The 17,022-nt window shown below is 42.3% G+C and overlaps 1 protein-coding gene across 2 annotated transcripts in view; it reads left to right on the top strand.

Moving 5' to 3' along the window:
* The window catches only part of kdm6a (lysine (K)-specific demethylase 6A), a 33,171-nt gene that overhangs the window by 4,430 nt on the left and 11,719 nt on the right, over nt 1–17,022 (top strand). The window contains exons 5-10 of one of the 2 annotated variants that reach the window (XM_074694253.1): nt 4,313–4,371; nt 7,028–7,148; nt 12,234–12,288; nt 12,675–12,709; nt 13,698–13,791; nt 16,665–16,791. In XM_074694253.1, the coding sequence (XP_074550354.1) occupies nt 4,313–4,371; nt 7,028–7,148; nt 12,234–12,288; nt 12,675–12,709; nt 13,698–13,791; nt 16,665–16,791 (491 nt within the window). Of the gene's footprint in view, nt 1–4,312; nt 4,372–7,027; nt 7,149–10,602; nt 10,809–12,233; nt 12,289–12,674; nt 12,710–13,697; nt 13,792–16,664; nt 16,792–17,022 lie in introns of those variants that run through there. The other variant, XM_074694254.1, reaches the window with a different exon arrangement.

Below are 17,022 nucleotides of genomic sequence, written 5' to 3'. Positions count from 1 at the left end.
GTTCTGTCAAGGCTTAAAAAAATTAGCATTATCATCATCATTCCTCTATCTGCCCTGAACCAGGGACCCATTTATGTCATATCCAGTAAATGTAAATACATCCTGTTGACACCTCGTAAGCTGTGTATCTGGGATGTAATAATGTGGTTTAATTTTATGTCCAATGTGCCAGAAAATGAAAACACATGGTTGTTGTAACATTTCGTCAGTGTTCTTGGAAAGCTGACTCTGTGGAATCTGTTGTGAAATGTGGACTGAATGAAAAGAGTGCTTCACACGCAGCATTACAGAGATGACGTGTGTTGTATCCCACAAACCCTACAGATACCATCTCATGACAATAAAGTCTATTTGAGTGATGGACTGTATTTTTGAGCTTCTTTCCTGGTTGTAGTAAGGGGATAATCAGATAAACACATCTGGCTGTGACTGTGATGATTTTACTTTAATGACAAACTTCAGCTCCAGGCCAGAGAGGAGTAGAGGTGGAGAATATATATAGAATATACTCGATGTGCATGGTTGTTGCATGTGAGATGTATAAAACTACTACATCATAACCATCGAGTACAAGTAGTCACATAAATGTTTTCACTAGTCTGAACTTATTTCTCTTTAGAGTTTTGCTCCTGTAGCCCTGTTTCCACCAAGCGGTTCGGTTTGTGCCGGCATGGCACGGCATGCATTTTATGACATTTCCACTGACTAATCCCGGCACAGATCCCCATATAACTGAAATGAGCCAGCCACACTTTTTGGGGTATCAAAGCTTGATTGCACTTTGTACACATGCCAATAACAAAGAAGGTCAGTTGCTGGATGTCTTCCATTATTACTCTCTGTTTGCTGCGTAGCGTTATTTTTATTCTTTCATTTTATTAGCGGGGTGCACTGTGTCGCGCTGCTATGACATCACTCTTTTACAATCTGATGCAGCTCTTTGCTTACACACCACCTACCAAGAGGGGACAAGGTTGGCTGTGGAAACACAAACAGAACCAGGCTTAACCAAGCCAACTCTTACCAAACCGTACTGATCTAAACCGGACTGTTTGGTGGAAAGGGGGCTTTTCACTCTCTGCTGCTCTGCTGGTGCTACTCTCACAGCAAGCACTGCACTCCCCCACCCATCCAGAAATACTCTCCGGCACATGCGTGTTTTTGTATCAAGAGAGGAGGGGGAAAAAGTTGCTTGCACGTCTCATCAGTTGCGGGTTGTGGGTTCTTGGGGCTTGTTTTCTAAAGTGTTGGTCCTTAATTGGGCTTGCTTTGCTGCCTGTATAATCCCTGCCTAATTCTCTCCTAGCTCTCTACAACGAGAAATGAACATGACATGTTCTTGAGTTTCACTTTTGTTTCTCTGCGCACTCTGCCCCTCCCCTGCTTGCCATTCAGTCATGACACTCGGCTATGCTCTGCTTTATGCATAGAGTTATTGGTGTTATTTTACAGCTGAATATCAAAATACTACAAGCTGCGATGTTATCAGAAAAAAAATAAGACAGAAGTCACTGAAGTCTTTTTAGCATGACCAACATTCAGGTAGCTGATTTATGGAAATGAAAGTTAATCATGCCAAATATAAAACAAAATCCTCTCCAACTTAAGTTCAGGTTAGGGCTGCACGGTATTGGAAAAAACTGACATTGCAATGTTTTGAGGGGTTGTGATATATTGCGATATATATTGCGATATTTAAAAAAAAGAATAATTTTCACTAGATGACTTGAATAGCTCTGTTTGGGAAGAATTTGGTTGACTCACAATGACACCATTGTATTCCTATAATACCGTTAAATCCAGGCTAAGGGGGTTTATCTGTGTGGGATGATGATGATTGAATGATGAAGATTGCTGTATATGAAAGGGATCCAGGAGGCCATGTCTCTGTACAAAATAGAATTTTGAGGTTTCAATTTCGGTTGCTTTTTTTTCCGTTTCTCCAATAAATGGGGAAAATGCAATAGTCCCATCACATGCGCGATGTGACTATTGCGCATGGGCATATTGTGATGGCGATGTTCAAACGATATATTGTGCAGGCCTAGTTCAGGTTATTTTCTATATATTTATAATATAATATAACATAATGTAATATAATATAATATAACATAATATATTGAGCCAGTGGTAAAAATCTAAATTAATTATTTAACTGGAACTGAAAATATGTAACTACGTAAAATTTGGTTTAAAATTGAAAGTTCACTTAACCTAATTTGGAATTCCCTCTTTTTGCATGCACATTTAAAAAATCCAAGTGAAGGGTCTGTTTAAATCAATATACTGGTTCATTTTATGCATCAAAGGGTTAAATTAATCATTTATATAGTGATTTAGAGAAGAAATCAAGAGTAAAGAGTATAAATTGTTTATTGGGATTTAGCCTAAAATTATCGAGCTATTGTTTTTTTGGCCATATCTTGCTGCCCTAAAGTGGAGTTTGAAATGAGGAGAACAAGAAACAGGTTCATTAGCTGCACTTTTCTTCAGATTGCTGTTAAGAAATTAATGAAGTGGTAAATTTGAGTTGGATGTAGCTGATGGGTTCTGGAATTGCTATTCAGCATATGTGTGCTGAAAAAACTACTCCAACTATATACAGAAATGCTTCAGGCACTAGAAGTCTTGTACTTGGCAGATCCTGCAGCTTTAAGAGAAGAGGCTTCTTTTTTTATGGTAACCAATGGCACAATTCACAACCTCATTCTGCCTGATGTGCATAAACCAACAGGGCTGTAAAGAGTGAACACTGCTGCATATGTTATATCCATAGCATCATACTATGTCACTGAAGCAGCTGTGGTCCAAGCAGTCACCATGTCCTCAGTCTCAGCTGTAACCAGCAGAGCCAGACAGCTGCAGCTGTGACCACAGCCAGTGGCGCTAAACTGCCAGAGCTCAGCCTTTTCAGAAGACGAGTGAATAATAAGTGTTTAATGTCGAGTGTCTCATCATCTCCTCTCTGTGTTATCTGACAGTGTTTCCATGAACGGGTGCTGATCCAGAACTGGACATCTCTGATGTTCTGTTTTTGTGGATTAGCTTCAGAAATCAAAATAGATATTATTAAAAGAGACAAAAGTTTTGCACCCTTTAACCACCCTTTAGACAGTCTACAGTTTGGCCTGTCGTCAGGATGTGAATTGTGTAATCAGCTGTGATCTGATGGCGTCCAACTCTCTGTGAGGATGAGGAGGTTGGTCGGTTTTGATGTTTCAGTGTTTGGAGTGGCCATTAACCAGAGGTGTTGAGAGCCCAACACTAATCAGATCTGACAGCTCTGGGCTCCTGAGGATTAGACGTCTCCTCAGCGGACGGAGGGGCTGAGGTCTTAACCTCTGCTGTATTGCAGTCTGGGGCAGCAGTGATGCAACGAGGCAGTTTGGCATCAGAAGTAGGAATAGACCAATTATCAACTGGGCCGATTATCGGGGCCGATATTTGGCATTTTGAGGCATATCTGCATCGGCCTTTTTTTAATCCAAGGGCTGATAAGAAACATATTTAAAACTGCATTATTGCGGCTCTGATGCAACCTCTCTGCTGTCTGCAGTCTCTACTCAGTCCCCAGCACTGTCCCACCCACAGTACTATCTGATTGGTTACAAGCAGAGCCATGGCCTTGGACAGCCAATTAGGAGTGCAGTTATTACAGTTGTTCCAGTTGCATTGAAACTTTGGAAAACTTTATTTACTGTAGAAAACTTTAGCTATTCATTTTTTAATGTTTTCATTTAACTTTATAAAACATGCTTCTGAGCCTGAGAGCTGTTTAATAAATAAATGCTTGAAGCCATTTGAATGCAGTTAAGTGTTGAAGTTTGTATTGTTCAAAATTTTGACACCAATATTGTTGCTTTGAATGCAAATTAATATCGGCTTCAAATCTGGATATCAGCCTCCTTGACAACAAATAACCGGTATCCGCCCTGGAAAATCCATATCGGTCTATCGCTAATCAGAAGGGACATTATGGACCTGAGTAATAAACTTGTGTGGCTGGAGGTGAATTTTTGGAACTATAAACATCTGAATGGATTTAAACATTCACGTTCTAACTGAAAATATTACTTAATGCTCAGTGAGTCAACCTGATATTCTGGGCCTCTTGTTCCTTTACCCCTGTTTCCACCAAACAGGCTCATGTCTTGTTTTTTGTGCTCAAATTGTTGCTCCCACTGCCTGCTTCTTATTCCTTGACCTGTATAAAAACTGTAACTTTTAAGATTATACTTTAAAGCCGTGAAGAAAGTCTTTAAATGCTTTTATCCCTCTGATTATAACAACTCCCAACTTTTCTCATTTCCAGAATGCTGCCTTTTTATATGGCCTTGGGATGGTTTACTTCCATTACAACGCATTTCATTGGTAAGTGCCAGCTCACTATACTTTTTAAGTCTTTAAGGGCTGTTAGGAAGTTTAGGTAAATGATCCAGAATCTGGAATAAATAGCAGTGAGGAAGCTTAGTTGGTTTGCTCTCTAATTGAGCTGTTTTACTCCCCCGTGTCCCTCACTGCTGCCCCTCCACCTCGGCCATGACCTTGTTGCACTGCCAAGTTTCTGTGTCCCCATTTCTAAGGCCTGGGAATGAATTCATGGGTGGGGGGGGCAAGGGGCAAGCTTGGCTCTCCAGGATGGATTACGTCACCTTGAGCTCAAGGCCTGAGGAATGCTGAGCTGTCAAAGCAAAGGCACTCTTGGCCGAAATATCTAGCTTGCACCTGCACGATTGAAGCATTGAAAACTACTTGTTTCTTTTCATCATCATAGAATCCATCAAGAATAGTCATCACCGTAAAAGAGAAAAATGTTTTACAAATTTTAACATCAAGTTTGAAAGTGTTGCACAAACTGCCCCATTTTCCAGACTTAATGTGCAGCCTTTTGCCGTCAGATGCCGTTTCATAAGAAGCGAGTATCTTTTGCTCATCGGTTGGCTGCAGACAGCCTTACGCTGTGTGTCACAACCGATTCTGCTCCCAAAGCATTTGCTGGGGATTCTGCCAGTGAGGGAGGGAGGGAGGAGGGACCAGATAAGCGAGGAGGAAGAGGCAGGGAGACAGGGAGGAGGGAACAGGGGGGCACTGAGTTCAGTGTGTGTGCGTTTGTGTGTGTGGGGCACCCAGTCGGCAGTGAGCTCAGAGCTCTGCTGTTTCAAACAGGAGAGGGGCTTCGTGCTGACAGGCCGTTGCCATTGTTGTCAATGCCACACAGTGAGTGGGTTCAATTGGAAACTGGTGTTTGTTTCTGCTTTTGATGTGCTCTTGTCTGTGTAGACTTCAGTTATTTTTAAACTGTTAAGAGATTATTGTTATCATCGCTAGCATGGCAGCAGTTTTTAAGTGTTTTGTGCCACATGCTCCTTTGTTTAATTACCTGATAAAGTTACAGACGCTGAAATGAGGTTCAAACCAACAACTCATCTACAGCCTTGGCTTTAATGTTATTACGTTTCGAGGTTTTTTAATCTACCAGATAAGGAAAATCTCGGCAGGCTAGTAATACAGACACTGACTATTGCTAGTTACATGATTGGCCAAGGAGTGCAACTATTCGCCAATGTTATCAACAAAACCAGTGACACAATAAAAGTAAAATTTGGAGAATAACATGTTCAAATATTTTCTTTGTTAGGCAGCTGCTCTGCAACCAAAGCATGCTGGATACATCACTTTTGGCCACAGTTGCAGTTGTTAGAGTTCTCTTTGGTGATAGAGGTTTAAATGATAGCCCACCTAGACCACAATGAGAGCACTTCCTTCCTCTAAGATTCAAACTTTCCCACAGTTATCAGAGCTAACTGCAAGGGAAGCACTTCTTGGCTTCATATTCAGAAGACAAAGTGGCAGCTGTCCTCTAGAGATACTCAGTCACAACGTGAATAAATGTCCAAACCTCTACATAATTACATGTAGAAATCCCTGAATCTGTCTGTAAACTGATCAGTATTCTCCATTCTAGAAAATAGCACAAGGTCTGCATGAGACCTGCTTCATAAAAGGATATCCAAACTGGTTCATGACACCCAGGTAGCTCCACCTCTGACAAGCCTCCAGGGAGCTGGCCAATCAGAGAGGAGGGAGTTTGTGGAGCAGGGAGCCTTAAAGAGACAGAAACTAAAAACAAAGCATTTCAGATAAAGATGCTGAAATAAGGGTTTTCTAAAACATCAGGATGAGAAAATAGAGATTGATTTTAAGCTGTAAATCATGTACCAAAGCGACAGAATAAAGATTAAAAGAAAAACAATATCTCTTCTTTACATGTAGCCTTATAGCTGCAGACTGTAAATGAGTGACAGCTGGTCGTTAAAGAACAGGATGTCAATTCTTCCTGTTAAACTTTTAAGCACATGATAGCATTGTAATAAGCTCCTCATCTTAAAAGCCCTGTAAAGAGACCTCAGGGATCTTGAGCTATGAATTAGTGATCCATCCAGACAGGCAAGCTTAAACTAGCCACAGCAGTGTGTTGTTGAATAAAATTGCAATCTGGACAACATATTAAGCTGAAAGAAGTGGTCCATCACACAATGGGACCAGGCTTCTTTTTGCCAAGCCTGCTGACCTCACCTACTTGATTTGCATATTGAGACTCACCCATGGTTTACACATAATTTAAATCATGAAAGCTTCATCATACAGCTGTTAATGCAAGCGCCCCATGATGAGATTTTCCGATCCAAGTAAGTCTCCAGATTGAGATTACATCTTGATTCCGGGTCTGAACAGGCTCAGAGACACCTGTGCTGAAATATCCCAAGTGAAAATGCTACTTCATCCGTAGATCTAAGAATGTGCAGTCTCATAAAAGGAAACTGCTCACTCATGGCTTTCTTCAGATTGAACAGCTTGACTTGAGTAGTATGTAAAGCAGGTGTTGCAAATAAAAGCTCACATGATGTAAGTTTTTCATAAGCTGTGTAAGACTGGAGAGGGATTTGTTTACACAAGGATGTCCCGATAAAGGGGGCAACAGTATCCTGAATTTCTAATAAAAATGTTCTGTTTGTGTCTCTTTCAGGGCAATCAAGGCATTCCAGGAGGTGCTTTACATCGACCCCAGTTTTTCAAGAGCTAAAGAGATTCACCTGAGACTGGGACTCATGTTCAAAGTCAACACAGACTACGAGTCAAGCTTAAAGGTAAACCTGGTGGATGGACTTGACTTGAACAAGCAGTGATATTTGGTCTATTGGTGAATTTTAGTTCCAGTTAGAATGAGATAACACTTAACAGGAGAGCCAGGGTATTATAATTTTAGGGGCCGTTTACACTACAACAGGTTTAGGGTGAAACACAAATGTGTTGTGTTTACATGGAAACAAAGTTTTATTAGCTGACCTTAAACGCAAATTTTTGAAAACGACCTCCAGAGTGGAATTTTTCTGAAATGCTGTCGACACCGTTGCTGTGTAAACAGTAAGGCGGCTTTTTCAGTGGAAACACTGACATGACTCCGCTTTGCGCAAGTGCATACAACAGTACAACAGTACTGTTGTTATGATCATCGCAGACTACCATGTTGTACTTGTGTTGCTGAATCTGCTGACCGTCTTTCAACAAAATGTGCATCTGTTGCTCCACTTCTGCTCTTAGCATTCACCAATACACCAGATGATCGGTTCAACTCTGCTTCAGTGGAGATTTACCAAGAGTGGCTTCTGGGCAGGACAGTTATGGCGCCAACTATAGGCTTGGCATGCTTCAACAGCGTTTTCAGTCCCTCAGCATTTCTGTGTGAACGCAGATTTTTTTATCGCTGTGTTTTAGGGTTTTCGGATAAAACGTTGTGTGAGCTCATCAAAATCAGAAGTAAGGCTGCTAATGGAGTAATAATTACGCCCGGTCCGTCCATCCAGTGGGTGATGGCAACATGGACCCTGTGGAATCATTTTTCATTCACACTGCTCCGTATTGTACTCCTGATGTGCAGTCAGAGTAGACGTGCCCTCCCTCGCCCCCAGATTAACAAAGGCTGCTGGATCATCTGTCCCGTCTGTCGGTACTAAAGCCCGTCTCCTGTCTGACACCTGCGAGCCTACATGTCCAGACTGTAACGAGGGGCTTTCTGACTGGAGCCTATGGATCTGTTGTTGTCTGGCAGTCCTGGTTCCCTTCAGGGCCAGACTGAGACCTGATCCTAGGCTTTGTCTTACTCCAGACATTATGTCACTGGAGTTCTTAGAATTTATTTCAATGCATAGTCATTCTTCACAGCATTGCTTTGCATTGAAACACAGAGGCTTAATGTAGGAAGTACAGGATCCTGATGATTTTCTGTTTCATTAAAGGAGTTTGTCCTCGTTATTTAATAATGTGCTTTAAATCTGCACTGTTTCAATGAGCTGTTTAACAGATGTGATATTTATCACATCTTCATTATGTTGAGAATTTTCCCAAATTAAATCTTCTGCACTGAAACATTTTAATTTGGTATCATCTGGGGAATGATGCCCTTTTGTATTCATCTTGATGTCTTGATTCTCGAGCTGCTGGATTCTGCAGCTCAGCAGGCTGCACGTGCTGCACGTCCTCTTTCTGTCTTGGCTACACCCCTCCCTCTTCAGCCTGGCTCTCTGCCAGAATATCACACACACAAACACACACATCTCACACACATGGCTGCCCCAGTTATCTTCAGGGAGGGGCCGCTGAACGTCTGAAGGAGCAGCAGAGATTGAATAAAGGTAGGAGAGTGAAAGATGAGAGAGGGGATACACAGGAAATGGTCAGAAAAGACTGCAGATGATGATGATGATGATGATGATGATGATGATGATGATGATGATGATGAGTGTGGGGAGGAAGAGGATGTGGGGATTTAAATGAAGGATGCAGGCTTTATGGAGCCTCCTTTTTATTCTCTCAAAGCAGATGGAGAAAGAGATTGAAGTAAAGGAGAGATAACTGCACAGTTTCCTGATTAGGGTACAGACGTTTTAAGATCAACTCAATCATTTAGCCGCAATGAGCCGGACTCCCACACTAACTTCATTCTGGTAATAGCGTCTTTTTTTTTGCAAATGAGAGGAGCAGAAATATGGATTTCAATAAGACTGGGTGATAAAGGATCTCCATGAGAATTGTTAGTCATTTAACAATTACAAGGACAAAATTTTGAGGTTTTATCTGTCCATGTTGGGTGAATATATCCAGTTAGTAGGGCTGAACAATTTATCATTTTCAGATGGAAATCGCAATTTTAGACAATGCAATTTTGAGATCGCCAAAGCAGCAATTTTTTGCAGCGCTCCTGACTGACTCAGGATCTGTTGTGTCAAGTAGTATACACATACACAATCATTCCTCGAATGATTCGAGGTACTCGATTCCAAAAAATACTAGAGTAATTTTCTCCGCCCCGAGGAATCGTTTAATTTTAAAAAAGATCAAAGAGTGGTACTTCAAATAGAGCTGAGGCCATATAAAGAGAGTTTTCAGCCCCCTCAAGCTACCTCTTATACAAAATAGCAACGAGCAACAAGTCTAGCTTCTTTTCTGGAATCTGGAGACTAATGGGTCATTCTACGAAACGGGGGCCATTTGGGTCCGCAACATATGATGAGATGTACAAGGCACAAAAAATGTGTCAAAGTGTGTTTACAAATTTTGGAGCTACCAAAGCAAGTGCTCTTATTGACATGCTGTATCAGAAAATTCTATTTCTTTAAGAGAAAAATTTTCATTTGAAAAATAACAGCTCTTTAACTAAACAAAAATGTATTTCATCTGAATACTCGATTAATCGATGGGATTTTCAGTAGAATACTCGAATACTAAAATATTCGATAGCTCCAGCCCTAATCTATATGTTAAAAGTGCTGGTAAGCAGGTCAACAACACAAAGCCTTTTTTCAGGAGTAGAAATTGATGAAAACAGATTATTTATCATCACTATTGATGATTGAAAAACCGTGAATTGCAATATCTACCAGAAAATATAGATCTTTTCCTAAAATCGTTCAGCCCTACATGTGAATATCCCAAAGTTCGATTTGAAGAAAATCGTGACCAGAAATGAAATCACAATATCTGCCAGAAAAATTGCAATTCAATATTTTCTTAAAATCGTTTAGCCCTACCAGTTAGTCTTAATTTTTGTCAGTCTTTAAAGTACAAGTCCACTTAATGTAAAGCAGAGTCTACCTGTGTGTAGAGCGTGTTTTTTGATCAATCTGTACTTAAGGGTCAAATTGTTGAGTGCAGAGTGTGGCTAACGTTAGCAGAGCTGGCTCCAGCAGCCTTCAGTCCTGCTGCAAATTTTACTTATCTGCACCTTTATAAATGTGGCTATAAGCTGCCTTTCTTTACTAACCCTGTACATAGTCTTTCCCTCACTCAGCAGACACCTACAGTCACTGCCAGAGACAGGAGAAATCTGTGACTGAGCCGCTTTTATTTGTAAGGTGATAAGTTTGCTGCCTCTGTGGAGCTGGGAAGGGTGTGTGTGCGTGTGTCTGTCTGTGTGTGTGTGCTGCCTGTCCCAGCTTTGAGGTATTGTGTATCATCTCTCTGCACTCTCCACTGCAGCCGTCTGCTGAATAGTAATCAGTGACACCAGGAGAGGAGAGGGGGAAGGAGGGGGAGAGAAAGAGTAAGAATGATAGCATAGAGACGGAGAGAGAGGAGGGAGAGAGGAAGGCGAGACATGCGAAGAGGGAGTGGAATACTGAGCTGACAATCGTGCTGCATTATCTGCCTGGTTGGAGGAGCAAGTGTGAAAGAGAAGGAAGGGAAAGAGACGAAGGGAGAGACCTTCAGGAGGATGCAGAGGGCTTCTAAGAGGAGTGTCAGCCATCTAGGTAACACATATATTCTCTTAACATTACGCTCTTGATGAGTGTGTCTGATAGCTCTGCTTAAAAAGACTTTATTCTGGGCTCTGTGAGTGTGTGTGTGTGTGTGTGTGTGGGCGCACGTGTGAGTGTGTGACGCTCCGGCGGCCCCTGGGTGAACCACACAGAGACACATCCAGCTGGTCGCTTCTTGATTTTATCTGTCTGACATTGACCGGCTGCTGCAAGGCTGCTCGTCCGCTTTAAGTGTGTTTGTGGTTGCAGCTCCTTTTTTTCCCGTCCCAAAGCTCCAGATGGTTGAAAGTGATATATTTTCCTCTTCCTCTTTTTCCTCTAAGAAATCCTCTGCCAGAGGAGCAGCAGCAGCACAGCCTGTTCTGTCTCTGTGTGTGTGTGTGTGTGTGTGTGTGTGTGTGTGTGTGTATGTGTGTGTGTGCTTCGTTCTCATGTGCAGTTCCTGGTTCCAGCAGGATTTCACATGCAGTTTTTTCTGACCCAGATAAGAGACACTGCCGGCTCCTTTTTGAAATGCATGCAGCTGTGTGTGTTTGACTGCATGGTAGCGTGGTGCAACACTACCTGTCACCTTGAAGCCTCCTATAGCTGCTGGAGTGCTGCTTGTGCACATTTACAGAATCAGGCATCTTTGCTGGATTGTAACATCTTCACTCTTCATTTTTTCTGCACATTTCTGGCTCACTACACATGGCTCCTGCACAGTTCAGGTTTATTATAAATTTGACCAACCATACAAGCATTTGAGGAAGCCCAAAGGGGACATTGGTCAACCAGGTGATGTAGCTATTTGACGTGCTAAAGGGCCAATCACTTCATTGACCCTGATGGAGATATTGGCTTGTAGTGTGCCACGCCTTGGCAAGCCTCTGCACACATCTTACATATTCTTCTGATCAGATATTGGTTTGGGATGCACTTATAACCCCTGTTGTCTTATTTAGAGGGGTTAGTGTTTTCGTTGTAGAGGAGGAAGGATGAGTTTGGAACAGGACGTGTGGGTCATACTCTCCGGTTATCAGTGGCCTCTCATCTTCCGGTCAGAAGGGTTCATTCATGCTTTGTTGAGAGTCTCTTGGAGCGTCAGTGCAGCAGACTGGATGGGAGAGAAAAAGAACTTCTTTTCTTCACCTTTATAACTCTGCAATGGCAATAAACGGTGGTGATCAAGTAGTATTGTCAAATGCTTTGGCAAAAAGAAGAAAGCTGGAGATTTCTACTTTAGGTCTGTTCAAACTAAATCATGCAAAAAAAACAACATAGCCATTCTGGAGTTAAATGCTTAAAGACTTATGAGGAATCCAGAGTTTTGTTTTAGGATCATAAATGGTGAAGGTAAACATGTGTATACATCCTGTGTTCCTGTGATTGTTTAAAATTCACATTTATTGATGTCATTTCTTTTTTTCTCTGCAGCATTTTCAGCTGGCTTTGATCGACTCCAACCTCTGCACTTTGTCCAAAGCTGAAAGTAAGTATTTTTCTATTCCTCGACAGAATAACCAGAGCCTCTGTGCTGCTGCTGTGTAATATTATATTAGATTAGACGGAGCAGCCTGTCAGTGACAGATAGCACATATTAAAAGGCCACAGGAATATTTCTACAGAGCAGCTCCTTCCCCTCTGCTGCTGTCTCTCTGCTGACTCTGAATAAGACCACGGTTGCCTTGGAGACTGCTCATGGAGGGAGAGCTCACACATGCACACTGTGATTTCAGATTACATGTCCATGTGCATTTACACCAGTCCCCCCCTACTCACCCATCTGTGCTGCATACAACCTGTAACAAACAGTATGAGTAAAGATTTGATTTCTTCTGCTGTAATAATTTTTGTCATCTCTGCTTGTGTCCACAGTTCAGTTCCACATCGCTCATTTGTATGAGATCCAGGTGAGCAACGAATCACAATTTTTGTCTCCAGCAATTTAAACCTTTCCCCTCTGATTTTTATAATTATTTGAATACTCTGAATCTGAGTCTCAGACTTACTAGAAGCTGTAGCACACAGGACAGGGTCAACCTGCAACAGAATTTCTCTTGATGTCTGACATAAAAATTCTTTGCACAAGCTGTGCACCGAAGTTTCTTATCTGAAGTCTCTCTGTGTATTTTTGATCAGAGCGAGGCGTTTAGGAGAGATTAAAGATGTGAAACTGATTTCTGTGACACTCCATTGTGTCACTTTTTGTTGTCTGTCTCCAGGACAGTCATTAGTCTGAGCAGGAAGGAACCACTAAGAGCTTCTCTCATTTATGTTCCCCGGGTGTCGGTGTTTACCCGGAGGTGTCGTTATTGTGTGCAGACAGGAAGAGTTGAGGAGCAAGCAGTGTGTGGGTGTGTGTGCATAGGTGTGTGTGGCGCTATAGGGGGTGGGTTGGGATGCAATTGAGCCAATAAGAGAATATTTTAGCTCCAGATGGGGTTCAGACCCAAGGTCAAGAAGGTCGCAGAGTTAAAACAAACAGCAGACCGAGAAGCTCAGGTTTCCCCAGAGCGCGTAGACTTCAGTGCAGTGGACACACACACACATGCAACCGTAGACACACACTAAAAGCTGCCAGACGTGTTGAGTCTGGCCTGTCCTCCTCCACGCTGACTCTCCCCCGTGTGTGTGTGTGTGTGTGTGTGTGTGTGTGTGTGTGTGTGTGTGTGTGTGTGTGTGTGTGTGTGTGTGTGTGTGTGTGTGTGTGTGTGTGTGTGTGTGTGTGTGTGTGTGTGTGTGTCCTTGTGTGTGTACCACTGGCTGGTCATTATGAGTGTGAGGAGGTCTTAAGACTCTTTGTGTCTGTCCAGTTGTAACCATAAAACGCAGTGACCCTCCTGTCTGGCTTTAACAACCCCTCTGTCTCCCTCGTGCTCTCCTTCGTTCTGTCCTCAGAAGAAATACAGAGCGGCAAAAGAAGCGTATGAAAGTCTGCTGCAGTCTGAGAATCTTCCTGCACAGGTGAAGGCCACCACACTGCAACAACTGGGTGAGTGTCCCTTTTTTTTATAACAGACTGATGGCTAAAGGTCTCCTTTATGTTTGGTTGGCTGTAACCATGCATTGTACAGGAGGAAAAAGTGATTACATTTTGGAGGTGATCGGATCGCTGTCTGGATCCAGAATTTTTTGAAAGGATTCTTTATTGTTGTGAGATAGGGCTGTTATCACCATTTGTGTATATAATTTCTCGATAAATGATTGCTTTGACAAGGTCACAATAATTTCTGACAAATGCACGATCCAGATCCTGGCAATATTCTGGATACTGAGATCCAGAATATGAAATATGTACTGGGTCATCATTGTTTTTAACACTGTCGGGTAACAAATTATCATACAAACCTGCAACTAACACCAGATTGTAGCAGACAGTCTGCTGAAAGGGAGTATAACATTTAAGTAAGACTTAAGTGTTGCGTGACAATCACAGTATGCTTGGTCGAGGTCTGCACTTTCTGAGTGCTTTTCTAGTTACACGTTTCTGGGTTTGATTCTTCCTGATTTTCAAGTTTCTGTTGAGTGTGTGTCATTCTCTCTCCCTCCCTTCCCCCGCCCTCAGTGTAGACACACGTGCACTCAGATGCAAAACTGTGTTTGAATGAGTGTGTTTGCAGTTAAAGCACTATCTAGAAATGTAAGGAGCTTGACTTCAGACATTGCAGGTTTATTGCCCCTCCTCTGTTTTCTAGTAGATGCTGGTGCAGCCTAAATGTTTGCAAGGCCTGTTTGAGAAAGTACAGACCCAGAGAGAGTATAAAGATGTCAGGAGTAGGGATCTAATGATTATAGATTTTGACTGTGTGATTATTTTCTGTAATAATCACTATTTTACTATTATCATGGTTACTATGCATTAATTCCAGGGTTGACATGAAGGTAAATTTGCTTAGAAGCAAATCAAGTTTACCAGCCCCAGCTCTTTAACCACTGGTCCAGGAACATTACTTTTGATTTGAAAAATGTGTATAATACTTGTATGTTAATGTTGCACTGTAGCTCTTAACCCTTGAACACCGGAGCCTCAAAATGCCTGCCTGCAAGTTTTTCTTTGTTTTGTCTATAAAACGGTCAAAAAAATGCCCCGTGAGTCAATGCTTTGGCCAATTTTTCCGTAATACATTGAACTTTCAATATCTTGAGTTATTTCCAATTTACTGCATGTTAAATGAGACTAAAACGGTTAAAATGAAGAAAAACACAGAAACAGAAATGGATTTCAGTGGTTCAGTGAAGGAAAAATCACTTCAATCAAACATCGGTAATACATTTTTCAGGATGAACTTAGAGGAAGGAGAGAGCAATGGAGCTGTCTGCCTGTGCCTTTCATACATTACACGTGGGGCTGACACCTGGCTGGAGCGCAGAGTCAACTGGCCCGAAGCGTGCATTCGGTCAAGCAGACCAGTTGTAGTGTAGAGCCCTGCTAAGTTGATGTAGATTACATGTCTTGATCATCACAGCACTTTAAGCAGCTGCACCGCCAGTTGTTTGTTTTTGTTCTGTGCAGGTTGTGCCGAACAAAAATGTGCCAGCATAATGTTCGTTTTTGTAAGTAAGGACAGAAATACGATGTAGCAGAGCCTAACTGTGACGTATTAAATCAAGGTTAATGGTAAAATCGATTAATCATTGCATCTCAAGTCAGGAGCATGGAAAGAAGTTAGGCATGCCACTGATGGCACACTTTCTTTTGACAGAGCTGCTTCAACACCCCTCTAAGAGTTCCTGTAAACAAAACTCAAGGGAGAAATTTACAGCAAAAATACAGCAAGTTTGAGTTGTTAAATATGGAGTTTGTCAGCACGTTGTGCTTTATACATAACCTGACACGCCAGACGGACAGTTTCATATATCCGCCACGGAATTATGTCACAAGTCCATCTGGGTAGCAGCTCTTCCGATTTGTTTTCAGAGGCGGGACTTAAAAAAAAATCCGCAGCTGGTGATTGGACGACCGTTCTGATTAACACATTCACCACGGACCAATCCACATCAAGCCACGGTATGACGTAGCTTATGTGAGAAACAATACATGAACAACAACTACTGAATCACGAGAAACAGCTGTGAAAAGGTGTTAGACAACAGCTTCCGTTTTTATAAATTTAACTTAAGAATCAAAGGAACGCTGACAAGTACAAAAGTCTGCTGACGTCATGTCTGCTCCCACAGCTCCCATCTCTCTTCCCTGATTGGGCCGGTTAGAATTTAGCCAAGTGAAATCTATGGTTATTGGAGCCTGGCAAGATGGACCTGCAGGAGTTCAGAAACTGAATCAGGCAGGTCCGTCTGCTCTGCAAGGTTACTTTATGCAATGATTTTGTCTGAAAAGTTAAGACTCTTTGCTCCTTAAAGGTTTTAACTTTATGTTTGTGTGATATAGGCGCTGAGGTGTTCACTGTTTTAAGAAATGTTTCCGTGCAAACACAGAGACTTCCATTATGTAGGCAGCAGCAACCCCCCACCTGCTCCCCTAGTCGTAAAAACCTTTCCCAGTCCATCTTGCTAAGGTTGACTTAGTGACCTGCAGAGCTTCACACAGGTGTGTAAGAGAGGAACCAGGGAAGTGTGTGTGTTCATGGGAGTTGCCTGGTGCTGAGCAAAGAGCTCTTGTGAGACCTTTTGAACTGTGTATGTGTGCAAAGTGAAACCCCTCCCCCTCTTCATATGCATCTTCCTCCCCTTCCTTTCTGCAGCTTCTGAACCCATTTGTTTATGAGTCAATTTGCACATCACTGTGATTTGTTTTGCATTCAGGTACTCTGCTCTACCTGTCTGTGCTGTACCACAAAACACTTCTCAGTCCCTGTGTTCGTGGTGATCTTATGTTTTCCCTCTGATCTTTTTGTGCTCCTGCAGGCTGGATGCATCACACAGTGGAGCAGCTTGGGGATAAAGGCACCAAGGATAGCTATGCCATCCAGTGTCTGCAGAAGTCTCTAGAAGCAGACCCTAACTCCGGCCAGTCCTGGTACTTCCTCGGCAGGTAAGACAAACTGAAGTGTGAGAGTGTGTGAGTGTTCTGCATGGCTGACCTCTGACCACACAGAGCATTAGATGTGCTGATTGGACTGTTTGTCTTAGCTATGTGGATTAACAAGATGAGCTTTTTTTGCTATTTGTAATAAACACTTGGGTGTAATGGGAGCAGGTGCTTGAATTCTTGCCGTTGAAATTGTTTCTGCCTGAGAGCAGATGAGACGTCTGAATGCACAGG

Source organism: Halichoeres trimaculatus, unplaced genomic scaffold, assembly GCF_033239565.1.
Source record: "Halichoeres trimaculatus isolate MK-OKI-2021-1 unplaced genomic scaffold, fHalTri1.1 fHalTri1_scaffold_19, whole genome shotgun sequence".
Lineage (NCBI taxonomy): Eukaryota > Metazoa > Chordata > Actinopteri > Labriformes > Labridae > Halichoeres > Halichoeres trimaculatus.
This window is presented reverse-complemented; position numbering and strand designations above follow the sequence as displayed.